At 36.7% G+C, this 17,628-nt stretch overlaps 1 protein-coding gene across 4 annotated transcripts in view; it reads right to left on the bottom strand.

Moving 5' to 3' along the window:
- SOS2 (SOS Ras/Rho guanine nucleotide exchange factor 2) overlaps positions 1-17,628 on the bottom strand; it is a 113,346-nt gene that overhangs the window by 38,021 nt on the left and 57,697 nt on the right. For all 4 annotated transcript variants that reach the window (XM_003901771.5, XM_031668129.1, XM_031668130.1 and 1 more), the window contains 5 exons: positions 15,409-15,507; positions 6,067-6,194; positions 4,005-4,660; positions 3,453-3,534; positions 1,240-1,362 (listed from right to left, as the gene is read on the bottom strand). In XM_003901771.5, coding sequence (XP_003901820.3) covers positions 1,240-1,362; positions 3,453-3,534; positions 4,005-4,660; positions 6,067-6,194; positions 15,409-15,507 — 1,088 coding nt within the window. The remainder of the gene's footprint in view (positions 1-1,239; positions 1,363-3,452; positions 3,535-4,004; positions 4,661-6,066; positions 6,195-15,408; positions 15,508-17,628) is intronic.

The following is a 17,628-nucleotide window of genomic DNA, read 5'->3' as shown; positions in this document are numbered from 1 at the left end:
GCTTATATGACTGAGAATCAAGTATCATACTCCCACCCCTACCCCACCCAATAGCAACCTCATAAATGTATGTCTCATATCAAGGGATCTCATGTGAGTGTAGATAAGTACAAATGCATCACAGCTAGCAGAAAAAACTAATTACTTATTTATCGCTGACACATAAATAATCTCATCTTCTTATACAAAGAATGACATGTTAAAAGTTTTAGTGAAAGACATATAGCTGGGAGCACTATCATTCTTCTAAAACTGCATTTATTTGTGGCAATTATCCTGGGAAATAAATAACTAATATACTCAGTTCCAAAATTACAATTTATTGGTCAACAGTAAACAAGGACACTTGAAATTTACAGAGAAAAAATTTAGATTATATATAATTAATAAGATAACTTGGTTTCCAATGGAAGGGGGTATATAATACTTTGGTTACTTGGACTGTAAAGAGGGCTAATCAAAGGATTAGCCCTAAGGATTAGCAATTTTCAATGCTTAGTGGTAAACACACACACACACACACACACACACACACACACACACACACAGACTAAGAAAATCAGACATGAGTCCTGCCACTCTCTTCATATAACTTAGCTCAAATTACTTCATCTTGCTAGGTTTCAATTTCCTTATATATAAAGTAGGAATAGTAATCATGTTGTAAGAATGAGATTAAAAAGATAAAACATTTAGGGTAATCCCTGGCACACAGTAGTATTTATTAACTGGAAGCTTCTATAATCAAATACATTTTTAGAAATTATTGCAATGGTTTCTTAAACAAATGCCTATATATTTTGTGAGAGATAAGTGGGAAAAGGGCTAGAACTTCCACACTTCCACAAATATTATAAATTGTAAAAAAGCCAGGATTACTATATGATCGCAAAGGGAAATGAAGGAAAAAAGTGTGAAAAAAGGTTGACAGCAGGCAAGCTCATATGAAATTTTATAATTTTTACTTACTATAACAAATAGGTATCCTGCTACGTAAGCATAACATATCACATGCCAGAGATATGTGATGCAAATACAGGATATTTCAGTGGTTGAATTTCTTCAGGGTATTTAAGAATACCTTCACTGAGAAAGAACTTTTTTAGTTTTACTTAACTGCTGTGAAGTTAAAAATATTACCTATATTTGAATTAAAAGCTGAGAACTTTTGTGTTAACTATATATTGAAAACTGACACATAAAATATGTATACATATATATAAAATATTCAAACCAAACCTAAGTTGTACTGGTTGGACGTATTCCTTGCGAAATCTTTTAAGGTCTGCACTGATTGGCTGCTCGCCTTTCTCTATTGCCAATTTGTCTGCGTCAGTAGGTTCTGGCTCTGGGATTTCAAACCTAAGAAGAAAAGCAAAAGGAGAAAAATCTGTTCATACATAATGAAAATACAAGGAGGAAAACATTGTGACCAAGCAACCTTCTTTCCTACCACTTCCATGAAAAGTGGATTACTGTTAAACTTCCCTTAAGGTATGGTATACTACAAAAAACTGTCCTTTGGCTATACAAAACTAAGGTTTTGTATTCTTACTTTCATAAAAACTAAAGTTTTGCTTTTTAGCACTGATCAATACAGAAAAGGTCCAGTGGAAAGAGCCAAGGAAAGAATTCATAAGCAATTTAAAGAACATGATAGAAATGGCTTACTTAATCTGTCTTTAATATTTATATTATTAAAATGAAAGTAGGCTAATAAATTTTTTTTTTTTTTTTTTTTTTTTTGAGATGGAGTCTCGCTCTGTCGCCCAGGCTGGAGTGCAATGGCTCGATCTCGGCTCACTGCAACCTCCGCCTCCCGGGGTCAAGCAATTCTCTGCCTCAGCCTCCTGAGTAGCAGGGATTACAGGCACGTGCCACCACGCCCGGCTAATTTTTGTATTTTTAGTAGAGACGGAGTTTCACCATCTTGGCCAGACTGGTGTTGAACTCCTGACCTCGTGATCCAGCCACCTCGGCCTCCCAAAGTGCTGGGATTACAGGCGTGAGCTACCGCGCCCAGCCATAAATTTCTTTAAATGAGTACAAAGTCAAAGAGAGGGCCAAAACTGAATATTTAACAATATTTAAATAATTTACCTAAGTGGATAAGATAAAAATTTAAAAAATTGCTCAAAACATAGGAAATACAGCTAAACTATAAGTCTAACAAGTGTGCTTTCTTTTTCTGGACATGGAAACAGAACTAAGTAGATCTTCATAGCACATTACACTGATTCAGTCTGGTAAATTTAGTTTCATAAAACAACATAGTGATAGAGATCTAGAATTATATCTTGATAATACAGTTGATAAGCTTTGGTATAAGTAATAAGTTTTAGTAAGTTTTAAAATGTAAAACAAAAAATCATTTTGGAGTTCAGATTCTACATTTTAAACTATAAAACATTTAAAAAAGTATACTATAAAACAAGTAAAAAAAATTCAACCCAACACTGATTTTTAAAAGTTAACCATAATAAAGGAATTGCTGATTTTTTAGGTTTAATAATGATATCTGATTAAAAAAAAAATAAGAGTCTATATTTTCTAGAGATACATAGAAAAATATTTATAGATGAATTATGTTGTCTAGGATCTACTTCAAAACAATTGTGGGGTGGGGTGTTTAAATTTGTAGGGAAACTGATGAAACAATGAGTTGATAATTACTGAAGGTGGTTGATGGATAAATGGGTTTATTATATTCTTCTATCTGCTCTTGTATATGTTTTGAAAGTTTTCATAACAAGTTTGTTTTAAAAGTGGAAAGTATTTGGCAAAGTAGTCTACAGTCAAAAAAAAAAAGGGGTAAGTAGAAAAGTCTCTTTTAAGAAAGAATCATTTTATTACACAGAACAATATTCATTAAAATATAGTGCTTTCATCCTCCAAAGTAGTCTTTCTGATTACCACTTGAAATATTTCTTTTTTTTTTTTTTTTTTTTTTTGGAGACGGAGTCTCGCTCTGTCACCCAGGCTGGAGTGCAGTGGCCGGATCTCAGCTCACTGCAAGCTCCGCCTCCTGGGTTTACGCCATTCTCCTGCCTCAGCCTCCTGAGTAGCTGGGACTACAGACGCCCGCCACCTTGCCCGGCTAGTTTTTTTTGCATTTTTTAGTAGAGATGGGGTTTCACCGTGTTAGCCAGGATGGTCTCGATCTCCTGAGCTCGTGATCCGCTCGTCTTGGCCTCCCAAAGTGCTGGGATTACAGGCGTGAGCCACCGCACCCGGCCCACCACTTGAAATACTTCTAAGAGCTGAAAAGATCTGTGTTATAAACAGATTTTGGGGAGTACTCTTATTTGAAGAGAATAGTAATACTGCCGATTTAATGCCAAATAAAATATGTTCAATAATTACTTGAGTATTTATTAGGTACTAGGCACTTTACAAAATACAGTTAATTTTTCACAAAATGTCAATATAAGTGAAATACATATTTTTCTTACCGTTCAATCAGTAAGCTCAGCAATTCCTGTGGTTTACAAAATGAACGATATGTGGTAAGAAAAGTACGAACAAAATTGGGATCTGAAAAGGCAGAGCATAAAACAGGTTTCATGTTTAATGTATTCAGTTTAATTAACTCAAAGTACCATATTTGGAGGCCTTCCTCCCTTTTTCTTTTTACTTTGGCTCCTCAGATTATGGCTCTTCCTGACAATCATGGTACTGGCAGGATACCATAGTATCCCTGCCATATATAGAGAAATACTGACATAGAGAATATACTATGGTATATTCTTAATAAACGAGAATTGTTTTCAAATTCGAAATTCATGAATACATATATTTTATGAATATTCAATAATTAATGAAGTTAACAATATTACATTTTTACACATTTAATTCCTTCTCTTATTTATTCTTTTTGTTTTTGCAGTATTTTTGTATTTTGGAGGCAATCCGTTTTTTCTCCAAGCCTCAAATATTTTTGAGCATCCTTAAAAAGCTTTTGGGTCCCAGGCCCTAGGTCAGCAGATGTAATGAGTTTCACATACCTGCATACATATGATATGTTAACCTTTCAATTAACTTCACTACAGTTCCTCCTTTAATAATGGGGATGCCACTTCTACTTTGCAAGTTGTCTTCAAAAACAATGTTTTCCTCAGAGTCTTTTACTACAAAACGATATACTTCAGGACTTGGTAATCTCAGTGGTTGCTCATTTTCTTCTTTCAGTAATACTGAATCTAACATTCGATCTAGAGTACTACGATAATGAAGAGAAATAAGGGCTGCCATCCAGTTGTTTTTTTCTTCAGCAGTCTTAGCAGCAAATACTACGCTGTTCTCATCTTTGGATACTAATTCAAAAGCATGCTTGCACTCACAAGTATCTTCTTTATCCCAAATTTGTATTTTCCTCATGACAAATTTTTCTTTTAACCTGTATTCTGCACTACTGTAACCTGGAAGCCGAGTCTGGCCATGATTAGGTTTACAACTGATCATTAAGCCATCAAACAGAAAAATATGCCGTTCATGTTTGGCACCGATTCTTGTCAATGGTCCCTCCATAATGAATTCATTACAACACTGTCCAATATCTTTGCCTTCCCATCCATCGATATTTTTCTGAATTTCATTCATTTTTTTGATAGCCAGGTGTTTGCTTCTTAATTGGTGACTATAAAAAGGGCAAACAGGATCTCTAAAAAAACAAACAAACAATAGAGCTTATTCAATAGCTAGGCAACCCAAATGGTTTCAAGCATAAACCATCTCAAATCATGTGAGAAAAATATTAAATAACCAATCAGTAGCTTTTACACACAGCATTTAGTTCTAACTTTGCCACTAAATAATACATCCCTCAATTTCATTATTATGAAAGAGAAGTACTACTGGCTCTATAAGAACTAAAATTACAAAAAATCCTAAATTTCTTTCATAGATTATACTTTTAAACATTTATTAAGTCTATCCTAATAATATAACAGTGCTAATCTTTTTTTTTATTATTTTTTATTTTTTTTGAGACGAAGTCTTGCTCCTGTCCCCAGGCTGGAGTGCAATGGCATGATCTTGGCTCACTGCAACCTCTGCCTCCCGGGTTTAAGTGATTCTCCTGCCTCAGCCTCCCGAGTAGCTGGGATTACAGGTGCCTGCCACCATACCTGGCTAATTTTTGTATTTTTAGTAGAGATGGGGTTTCACCATGTTGGCCAGGCTGGTCTCGAATTCCTGACCTCAGGCGATCTGCCCACCTTGGACTCCCAAAAACGCTGGGATTACAGGCGTGAGCCACTGCGCCCAGCAGTGGCTTAAGACTAGGCTGGGTTGGCCAGGTGCAGTGGCTCAGACCTGCAATCCCAACACTTTGGGAGGCCAAAGCAGGCAGATCACCTGAGCCCAGGAGTTCAAGACCAGCCTGGGCAACATAGCAAAACCCTGTTTCAACAAAAAATACAAAAATTAGGCAGGTGTGGTGGCATGTGCCACCCAGCTATGTGAGTCCCAGCTAATCCAGAGGGTTGAGCCCAAGAGATTGAGGCTGCTGTGAGCTGAGATCACATCACTGCTCTCCAGCCTGGGCAACAGAGTGAGACCCTGTCTCTTAGAAACAAGAAAAAAAGGTTGGGCACGGTGGCTTACACCTGTAATCCTAGCACTTTGGGAGGCTGAGGTGGGTAGATCATTTGAGGTCAGGAGTTCAAGACCAGCCTGGCCAACATGGTAAAACCCCATCTCTACTAAAAATACAAAAATTAGCTGGGCATGGTGGCGGACTCCTGTAGTCCCAGCTACTTGGGAGGCGGAGGCAGTAGAATCACTTGAACCCAGGAGGTGAAGGTTGCAGTGAGCTGAGATTATACCACTGAACTCCAGCCTGGGCAATAGAGACTCCTTCTCAAAAAAAAAAAAAAAAAAAAAAAAGAAAGGAAAAGGAAAAAAGAGTAAAAAGAGTAAATGACCAAGATAAAAGTATATAAAAGTATGACAAGCACAACTTTCAAGAATGTAACTATCACAAAAAATCACACTTCTTTAGAAAACCAGGCATCAGAGACAGCGAAGTAAGCAGAGGCGTTCACATTTTCAACACTTTGGAATTACCCAGGTCGGCGTCTAGGTGAATGCTGCTTGTAAATTCGGTCCATGCTACCTTGGAGATTCATGAGAGCAGTAATAGCTTGGTTCAAACATTCTCTGTCTTCTTGTTCTTCACTACATGCTTTCAATTGCTAAGAAAAAACAGAAAGAAAAATCAAAACTGCACTGTTTGATTCTTCTCCCAACTTTCTAGTAATAGAGAAAGCAGCAACAGATATTATCAACTCTAAATTAATTTTATATATACTTAATAAAGACAGCTATAATTTTATATATACCTACTGACCTCTCAAACCAACCCTCTTTCTTTTTTTTTGGAAACAGGGTCTTGCTCACTGTGGTCTTGAGCTCCTGGGTTCTAATGATCCTCCACTCTCAGCCTCTCAAGTAGCTGAGACCACAGGCGAATGCCACCACACCCAGCTAATTTTTAAAATTTCTGTAGAGACAGGGTCTTGCTATGTCTCCCAGGCTGGTCTTGAACACCTGCTCAAGCTATCCTTCTGCCTCTACCTCCCAAAGTGCTGGAATTACAGGTGTGAGCCACCAGGCCTGGCCAACCCTCTTTCTATAAATATAAACACAATAATACAATACAGATATAAACTAACATGAGCATAGCAATCAGGAAAAAAACAAACAAAACAAAAAAAAAACAACAACTGTAAAAACCATTTGGACATTTTATTTTTATTTTCTATTTTTTTTGAGACAGGGTCTCACTCACTCTGTCACCCAGGCTGGAGTACAGTGGCAGGGCTAACTGCAGCCTCGACCTCCTGGGCATAAGGCCTCCTGAGTAGCTGGGATCACAGTAGCATGCCACCACATCCAGTTAATTTTTTTTTTTTTTTTTTTTTTGAGGAGTCTCATTCTGTTGCCAGGCTAGAGTGCTGTGGCGCCATCTTGGCTCACTGCAACCTCCAACTCCCTGGTTCAAGGGATTCTCCTGCCTCCGCCTCCTGAGTAGATGGGATCACAGGCATGCGCCACCATGTCTGGCTACTTTCTGTATTTTTAGTAGAGATGGGGTTTCACTATGTTGGCCAGGATGGTCTCAATCTCCTGACCTCGTGATCTGCCTGCCTTGGCCTCCCAAAGTGCTGGGATTACAGGCGTGAGCCACCGCGCCCAGCCCAGCTAATTTTTTTATTTTTATTTTTATTTTTTGTAGAGACAGGGTCTCAGTAGGCTGGTCCCAAACTCCTGGGCTCAAGCTATCCTCCCATCTCTGCCTCCCAAAGTGTTGAAATTACAGGCGTGAGCCACTGTGCCAGGCTATATTTTCCAAATATACTAAACAAGTTTAAAACATCTAAAGCATGAAGCTTACAACTTACTTTTATTCATTAGCAACTATGAATAGAGAAAATAAGATAAATAACTATAAACTATTTCATATTCTCTAATGATTACTTTGTTTTAGCAATTTCAAAAAGTTTACAAATCTTTGTTATATAACATAATCAAGTGTACTAACTTTTAACACTTCAATCTATCATAAACTTTTCTGTAAACTGCATCTCTCAAAGGATTCCACTGCTGTTTTACAACACGAAATTCAACCATTCTAGTAAATGTCAAGAAACCATGAAAATTAACATTCTATCTCAACCTTTAAGAAGATTTAGAAACTGACTTATTAATCCCTAAAACTCTGGCTCTATTTCATTTGCCCCAAAATTTTCTCTTGTATTTCACTCTCAGAAAGAAAGAAAATTTACTTACAGTAAATAATTCAGAGTGGATTGTATTGTGCTCCAATGTTTTGACTTTTTTTTTTTTTTTTTGATACAGGGTCTCACTCTGTCACCCAGACTAGAGTACAAGTGAGGTGATCATGGCTCACTGCAGCCTTGCCTCAACTTCCTGGACTCAAGTGATCCTTCCATCTCAGCCTCCCAAGTAGCTGGAACTATAGATGTGTGCCACCATGCTTGGCTAATTTTTAAAAAATTTTTTCTGTAGAGGTGGAGTCTCGCTATGCTAACCAGGCTGCTCTCAAACTGTTTTAATCTTTTTGAAAGAAGAATTCAAACTGGAGCATCATATAGATATTATATATATTATGTATTTATAAATATATATTTATGCAAGGATATGGGGAATTAGATCACTTCAGAAAATTTTTAAAAACTTAAATCTATTTTGTGATCTTAAACTAACTTATTAGAGATTTTGTGATAAATTAAAATTTTCCTTATATTCCAAGAGCAATCTCAAAAGCATTCAGCAATGGTTCCCTTTCCTCAGCAAATAACTAACTGGATATTGTTTGAGAACTTCGTCCATTACCTTTTATTTATATGTCTTAGAAATTATTCTCTACATGAAGCGCAGAGCCATTTGATTTTATTTCAAGATACATGTAGAGATCTTGTCATCAAGAGATTAGCAACATAAATAATGTAAATGACTATCATTAGAAGTCATACCTTAATCTCTAGAGTAAGCAATAGAAAGGATGGAAGCAAAGTCAAAATATCAGAAAGTTTGAAAAGGGATCTGTGCTTGGTTATTCTGACTTCTACAGGTGAAAGTTACTGGCAAAATCACTTATTTTGCTGCTTTAAAGATTTCTTACAGAGTCTTCTTTAAAGATTTCTTATAGAAAGAGTCTACTCAGCTCCACTCTAAAATATTTCTTTAATAAATATGAATGTTGATGATATCAAATGCTTAATTAGAACTGTTTTATTCTTATTGTTTTTGTTGATCCAAATATCTAAATTATCACCAGTAGTGAGATTCTACCAAAAAGGTATGAGGATACCAAACTTTCATTGTCTACTTGGTCTTAAGGCTGCTCAAACTCTTCCACGCGTCATTTTTAAATAATCATATAATAATTATAAGCTGTAAAGGAGGACAAAATTGAGGATATTTAGAGTGGAATTTCCTGGTAATGGAGGTATATTAAACAATGGCTCTGTTTGGCAAAATAATCCAATAATTTGCTAAATATTTCTTGAATTTTCAGCAGTGAGGTTTGATAAACATCATATTAATGAATATCCAACTAATATTCTACAGATACTTAAAAGAATGTATTCCAAACATCTTACACAGAAATTACTGGGCCAGGCAAGGTGGCTCACACTTGTAATCCCAACATATTGGGAGGCCAAGGCAGGAAGATCACTTAAGCCCAGGAGTTCAAGACCAGCCTGAGCACATGGCAAAACCCTGTCTCTACAAAAAATACAAAAATTAGCCAGGCGTGGTGATGTGCACATGTAGTCCCAGCTATTTGGGAGGCTGAGGTAGGAGGATGACCTGATCATGCGAGGTAGAGAATACAGTGAGCCGAGATTGTGCCATTACACTCCAGTCTGGGTGAAAGAGTGAGACTCCATTTCCCCCCCACCGCAAAAAATGAAAATAAAAATAAAAAACACAAAAATAAAAATACAAAACAATTAGCTGGACGTGGTGGTGCATGCCGGTAATCCCAGCTACTTGGGAGACTGAGGCATGAGAATCACTTGAACCTGGGAGGCGGATATTACAGTGAGCCGAGATCGCACCACTGCACTCCAGCCTGGGTGACAGGGGAAGAGTGTCTCAAAAAAAAAAGAAAAAGAAAAAAAGAAAAAGAAAAATTACTGTACTGAACTATGTGCAAATAAGTAATGCACTTTCATGCCCCTGTTAGCTTTCTACATATCAGTCTCTAACCTCCTCATCCACCTGGTGAATTTAGCTGCTAGGACACAGTTGAAATGCTTCCTCTTGAAGATGCCTTCTGATTATGCCTTTTCCCTCTTAAATTTTTTCTTTTGAAATACCAAATTTATAGAAAAGTTGTAGTAAAAGTAACACAAATAACTCCTGTAATACTCTGAATCACCAATTTTTAACATTCTGTCACATGCTTCATCATTCTGTGTGCCAGTGTGTGCAGACTGTTTTTTCAGTAGTTTGTGATACTATCCATTCAGTTCCTTGCACAGGAAGGGGGACTATCGCTGAATGGTTTTGCAGTAGTTTTTGAAATATAAAGAAACGTCAAATGTATCACAAATTACTCTCAACTAGTATCCCTCTCCTTTACTCCTTTAATGTTTCTAATAGTTCATCTTACAACAAGGATTTTCTTTTACAGAATCACGGTATAGTGATCAACTTCAGGAAATTTAACACTGATTAATCTGTAATCTCATCTATAGTGTATATTCCAATTTTGCCAATTGTTCTAATAACATCCTTTAAGGTAATATTTTCCCCCAAAACAGGAACTGGTCCATGATGCACTAAATTGTCATGTTTCTATTGTCTCTTTTACTCTGCAGAGTTCCTCAGCATTTGTCTTTCACGACTCCCCCAAATAAATAAGGACACACACACACATACATACCCACACATGCACACACTCTTTGCTCTCTCTCAGTAGGACGAATCCCTATATACCCAAAACCAATTTTTTTTTTTTTTTTTTTTTACTTTACTAAACAAAGGAAAAATTAATATGGTTTTTTTTTCTGACTTTCCTAAGCAGAGCTAGTAACTCCTGCTTTATTGATCTCATAGTACTACTTCTATTAGGCTCTTATAATATTGTAATTATTTGTTTGACATCTATTTTCTTCACTAAATTGTGAACACCTTAATGCCTAGGGACATGTTTTATTCCTTTTTAGTTTACCTGCACGTGGTAGGTACCCACTAGGTGGTTGTCAGTAGTAACTGGAATAAATGACTACTGTATGATTTTGTTAAGTATTTAGACCAATAATGAATGTTTTTTGAGCTCTACTCTGGGCACCCTCTTTTATGTATTAGCTTATTTAACTTTTAATTACAACTCTGTAAGACAAGGTACTATTATAGTATGTTACAGATGAAGGAAATGAGGCACAGAGAAATTAAGTAATTTGCCCAACATAAATAAGAGAGTTTGTATCCAAACCCAGGAGCTCTGACCCCAAAGTCTCTGCTTTTTTGCTACACTAACACCCTATCGCTCTACAATGACACCAGACACAGCTACGCAAAACACTGGTCTGTGTCTAAATCTGATGACCACTGAGTTGAAATGGATTCTTTCTATGTTGAAAACAAACTGGATAACTACTGAGTTTAAGAAATAAAATGAAATGAGTGTACTTTGGAAAAGAGGTCAAACAGAAAAGATACCCTTGCTATGAATGCTTAAAATTAAAAATAAAAGTGATTGTTTATTAATGGGTAATATCTTTCCTTTTTCTTTGAGACAAAGTTTCACTTTGTCAACTAGGCTGGAATGCAGTGGCAGGATCTTGGCTTACTGCAGCTTCAATGTCCCAGGTTCAAGCGATCCTCCTGCTTTAACCCTCCGACCCCCTAGTAGCTTGGACTACAGGCATGCGCCACCACACCCAGCTAATTTTTTGTAGAGATGGGGTTTGGCCATGTTACCTAGGCTGGTCTCAAATTCCTGAGCTCCAGCAATCCACCTTCCTTGGCCTCCTAAAGTGCTAGGATCACAAGCGTGACCTGCTGTGCCTGGCTTTAATGGGTAATATCTTATGAACCTAGCTGAAGAATATATTCCTTGCTACCTGATACTCATCATTATCCCTAGTTGTCTATAAGTGTATCCTGTCCAAGATTTTATATTTCATGTAAGTTTTTTCTTAATTATATGTATGAGACTTCACTGAAATATTTACCCTGCTTTTGTTGAAACTCCTACCAAATGCTACATCTACTATGGACATGTGTGCCCATAGAAAAGGGAAATTCCAATAAATTATCAATTTATCTCTAATTCACTGTACTAGGGTCGTTTGAGCCCAGGAGGTCAAGGCTGCAGTAAGCCATGACTGTATCACTGCACTCCAGCCTGGGTAACAGAGCAAGACCCTGTTCCAAAAACACCACAATAAAATAGATGATATACAAATAGTTAAGAAGCACATAAAAGATACTCAAGATCACTAGTCATTAAGAAAATTAAAATCAAAACCACAATGAGATACCACCTCGTATCCATTAGGATGACTACTATTAAAAAACAAACAAACAAAAAAACAGGCCAGGCATGGTGGCTTATGCCTGTAATCCCAGCACTTGGGGAGGACGAAGCAGGTGGATTGCCTGAGGTCAGGAGTTCGAGACCAGCCTGGCCAACATAGTGAAATCCTGTCTCTACTAAAAATACAAAAAATTAGCTGGGCGTAGTGGCGGGCGCCTATAATCCCAGCTACTCGGGAGGCTGAGGGAGGAGAATCGCTTGAACCTGGGAGGCGGAGGTTGCAGTGAGCCAAGATCATGCCATTGCACTCCAGCCTGGGTGACAAGAGTGGAACTCCATCTCAAAGAAAGAAAGAAATAAAGAAATTAACAAGGTTTGGTAAAGATGTGGAGAAATCAGAACCTTGTGCACGGTTGGTAGGAATGTAAAATGGTGCAGTTACCATGGAAAACAGTATGGTAGTTCCTCAAAAAATTAAAGATAAAATTACCATATGATCCACCCATTCCACTCCCAGGTATACACATAAAAGAATTCAAAACAAGGTCTCAAAGGCATATTTGTACACCCACATTCACAGACGCATTATTTATAGTAACCAAAAGGTAAAAAAAAAATCCAACAGTCGGCCAGGCGCAGTGGCTCATGCCTGTAATCCCAGCATTTTGGAGGCTGAGATGGGCAGATCACCAGGTCACGAGATCGAGTCTATCCTGGTCAACATGGTGAAACCCCGTCTCTACTAAAAATACAAAAATTAGCCGGGCGTGGCGACGTGCACCTGTAGTCCCAGCTACTCATGAGGCTGAGGCAGGAGAATTGCTTGAACCCGGGGGCAGAGGTTGCAGTGAGCTGAGATCGCACCACTGCACTCCAGCCTGGCGACAGAGCAAGACTCCATCTCAAAAAAAAAAAAAAAGAAAAAAAGAAAATTCAATGGTCTATCAACAGATGAATGGATAAATAAATATGGTATAACACACCAATGAAATATTATCTCTCAAAGTTTGTTTGTAAGCGTCATTGATGTGTGTTGTTCTAGTGTAATTTTCTTTCATTACCTGAATGAACCACAATTTATTTACCCTTTTCTGGTTGGCAAACAGGGTTTGCTATTACTGACACCTGGTATAGACTTTCTTGTACATTTCTCTTGGTATACATGTGCATGCATTTTGTTTCTTTAGAGTATATACTCAAGGATGGAACTGCCTAGTCACACAGTATGCATATTTTTTAATTTAAAAGGTAATGCCAAGCAGTTTTACAAAGTGGGTTATACAGTTTCATTCCTAGCTGAATGCAAATAGTTCATGCTGCTGTTTATGGATATTTTCAGACTTTCAAATTTCTGTAATCTGGTGTGTATGTAATGGTATCCTGTGGTTTTAACTGCATTTCCTTGACTTTTAATGAGTTTGAATACACGTTTACTGCCATTTTGGACATCCTGTTTTGTGAAGTGATTCAAATCTTTTGCCATTTCTAATCTCTTCTAAGGCCTGTCTTTCCATTCCACATTTCCATTTGTTCTTGTTGTTGCTGTGCTTTAATTAAAACTGAGTATACTCCATATTTATTCTAAGGGTTACAGTTTCATTGATCAGACATGGGTAGTTTCTCTTTATTCATTCTTTCTTTTCTTTTCTTTTTTTTTTTTTCTTGAGATGGAGTCTCGCTCTGTTGCCCAAGCTGTCTCCTGCCTCAGCCTCCTGAGTATCTGGGATTACAGGCATGTGTCACTACGCCTGGCTAATTTTTGTATTTTTAATAGAGACTAAAAACATGATTTCACCATGTTGGCCAGACTGGTCTCGAACTCCTAGCCTCAAGTGATTTGCTCCCCCTTGAACTCCCAAAGTGCTAGGATTACAGGCATGAGCCACCGCACCTGGCTCTCTTTATTCATTCTTTGAAGCCCAAAATTACTACTACCTAGTAATAAGAATATCTGCTGCCTTTGGACAAGCATGAGAACTCATCAATGAGTGTTTCTTTTCCCATTTCTAATTCCTTATACAATTTCCCTTGATCTTTTAAAGGTAGGAGTGATTACCAAAGTGAGCATATGAGAGATGGAGATTTTCTGGTGACAATCCATTCATTTATCTCCATCACTGCTACTGATTTTCACTGACTCTAGCTAACATCTAAGAACTTCTGTCTACTTTCAGATTATGGCCCCTTCTCAACTGTAATTCCTACATATCTTGCTCAGTAAAATGTTCTTTCTCAACTTTTTTTTTTTTTTTTTCTTTGACAGAGTCTTACTATGTTGCTCAGGCTGGCCTTGAACTCCTGACCTCATGTGATCCTCTTATCTCAACCTCCCAAGTAGGTGGGACTACAGGCTTGTGCCACCATGTCCAGCTTCCAACTTTTTTACTGCTCTTTAGAAGCAAAGTATCTTTCTGCTTGATTATTTTGTACCTCTCCTTTAGGATACCACATCGTTGGTTTAGATAGTTAAAACTTTTTCCATCTAATCCACGGTAGTAACATTAAAATAAAAGCCAGAATAATTCTATGTATATCTTGTAGGCATCTAGGCAAGGAATATATATGATTACTTCTAATGAATACTTATCTCTTTTTTATGTTCTTTTTTATGGAGTGCTACTACCCACAGCATTTGATGCTGGAGGAAGCCAGCTTTTATCCACAAATAGATGAGCAACTTCATTGTGTAAGTCTCCATGGATACTAATGGATCCATAAAGAACTCATCAAAAGATATGCAGGCTTCATATGAATAATATATAAGCAGCCCCAGATGTATATTTGGATGCCTAAATTTTTAAAAATATAGTTTATGTCTTATTAGAAGTCCTATCATTAGTCTTAGAGTTGCCCTCTAACATTGCCAACATTTAAAAATGCTGGTTTGACCACATAATTAAAAAAAAAACTTTTCCCTTACCTGGATGATTGCTTTTTTAAAATCCCTGCTACTAGGTCTGCATTTCAGATCAGGTCATTGACTATAATGGCCTGACTCATCCTAAACCACAGCTACTTTTGCCACCAATTAATCACTAGCCTCCCAAACCCTCTTAGCCAATGGGACCAGGACTAGTGGCTGGCTAGTTAATTAAAATAGAGCAGAGAATCTTTTTTTGTAAAGTTATACATATATTTTTAATGTGTTACTTGGGTCCCAGCTAAGAGAGGAAGAATACAACACTGCACAGAAAAAAATATTAACTTCAAAAGTTATTTCTTTTATAAGATAAACAAGAGAGAAATTTAGAGCAATGTTATATATAAAAGTTATTAATTACATAAAATAAGAACTAAAAGACTGATAATGTGTGTCTCCAACATTAATTTTAAAAAGTAAACTTTTCTATTAGATAAGTACTTTGAGATTCTATGTTATAAAATCTTACCTTTAGTAACTCAAAATAGTGCCAACAGTGATACACTGGCACCAGCATAAGACGTGGAAGGACATAACGAACTGCCTCTTTAAAGCCATCAGCAATAGACTGCAAAGCAAAAAGATATCACAGTATGTCTCTGACATCAAGGACATGCAACAGCAGTGCCTAACAGAAACGGCCACTAAAAATTTGAGATACAGACTTATCAAAACTACAACAGAATGCATGTTCTATATTGAAACTGAAGCGCTGTATATCAAGTTGTTCTTTTCTTCCTTTCCTCCTTTAAGTTATTAGAGAAATATATACATTCGTTTTCTTTTATATGGCTAAAATACCTTTCACAATAATCCTCTACAGCTTATGTTTTGGCTTCCATATACCCTAAAGGAATTCTGAGAAGCTATGTACCCTCTTGCAGAATTTTTTTTTTTTTTTTTTTTTTTGAGACGGAGTCTCGCTTTGTCGCCCAGGCTGGAGTGCAGTGGCGCGATCTCGGCTCACTGCAAGCTCCGCCAGGGGATGCTGTATACTGTAAATGTGATCTATATGTATTTCACCAAACAATAATTGAATAAAATTTCAGATTTAGCTCATTTATGAAAAATGTCTGTCATACGACTTAATTGACAAAGCCGATCTTCACTGTCAAAATAAACAGCAACACCAGTCTTTGTCAGAAGTCAAACTTTATTGTTAAATTCAAACGAACATATTAATGTCATGGTCTCAAGGATTAGAAGCCTCTGGATGAAACTACAACTGCTTCTAACATATTACATCAAGGTATGAGAACTTCACAAGTTTCTCCTCTTCTTTATCCTAAATGATGATAAAGTACTTACAATAAGGTTAATATAAACCCTTGTGATAAGCATATCACGTCTTAATTCTTAGGCAGATAGATACGACATAACATAGATAGATATGACATTTTGGCTACCAAGAATTTTTACTAGCATCCCCCTATAACCTTCTTTTGCAAACTCTTTTGCTTTGTACTCAGTGAACTCTCCCATAGAGGTAATACTTTTTTTTTTTTTTTTTTTTTCCTGTTTGGTGCCCTAAAGGTTTTCACATCTTGGATCAATGCATAATGGGAAATACATACAGCAAAAGTTAACAAGTAAGAGAATTTGGAAAAGACAATGCAAAAAACATAAACAACGTCTCCAAAGACTAGAAATAGATTCCTTTAAAGCTCTCTGTGCCTTTACATATCCTGAAAAATCTTAGTATATAGCTTGGGATAGGTATACCCCAGTTTTGGAAACTACTGCAGAATAAATGGTTTTCTAAAATTTATAATGGATTTAACTCATGTTAATTTTAAATGTCTATATAGTTGACTTACTGGTATTTCTTGCCATAAGAAAAATACCAACCACACCAATATATAATGTGAGAAAGAATCTGGTAGGTTGCTTTTAAAAAATCTTCAAAAATATTCCCATAATTTTCACATTTTGTTAAAGTTAAATTATAATCTGTTCAACAGACATATTACCCAGTAACCAAACTTCTTACTAGGATACACAAAAAGTGCCACCAATTTTCTTAAAGATTAATTCATTTTGACATTTGTTATGATCTGCATGTTTGTGTTCCCTCAAAAGTCATATATTGAAACCTAATCCCCAATGCAACAGTATTAAGAGGTGGGGCCTTTAGGAGGTGATTAGGATATGAGGGCAGAGCCCTTGTGAACAGGATTAGTGCCCTTATAAAAGGGGCCTAAGGGAGCTTGTTTGTGCCATCCACCATGTGAGGACACAATAAAAAAGCACCATCTATGAACCAGAAGAGCAAACCCTCACTAGACACCATATCTGTTAGCCTCTTGATATAGGACTTTCCAAACTCAAACTGTAAGAAATAAATTTCTATTGTTTATAAGCCATCCAGTTTATGATATTTTATTAGAGCAGCCTGAATAAGACAGCATTAATCTAATTAATATAGTGAATTACTCTGGATATTTTATATATAGTGCTTGAAATGAAACCAATATGAAACTTCAAAATTAGTCTACAAGATCAACTGTTTTGCTAATTTGTACTACAATGGCTGACAGAGTGCATTATAAAATTTTTGTAGCATGTATTTACAGTGTAAGGAGTCCTCTGACAATAACAGGAGCTACATTTGAGTATTTAATACACATCAAACATTATGCTTATGCTTTATATATATTACCCTTTAATTTCCTAATAACTGTAAGAGATA

This window comes from Papio anubis, chromosome 7, assembly GCF_008728515.1.
Source record: "Papio anubis isolate 15944 chromosome 7, Panubis1.0, whole genome shotgun sequence".
Lineage (NCBI taxonomy): Eukaryota > Metazoa > Chordata > Mammalia > Primates > Cercopithecidae > Papio > Papio anubis.
The sequence above is the reverse complement of the archived record's forward strand: the minus strand, read 5'-3'. Positions and strand labels throughout refer to the sequence as shown.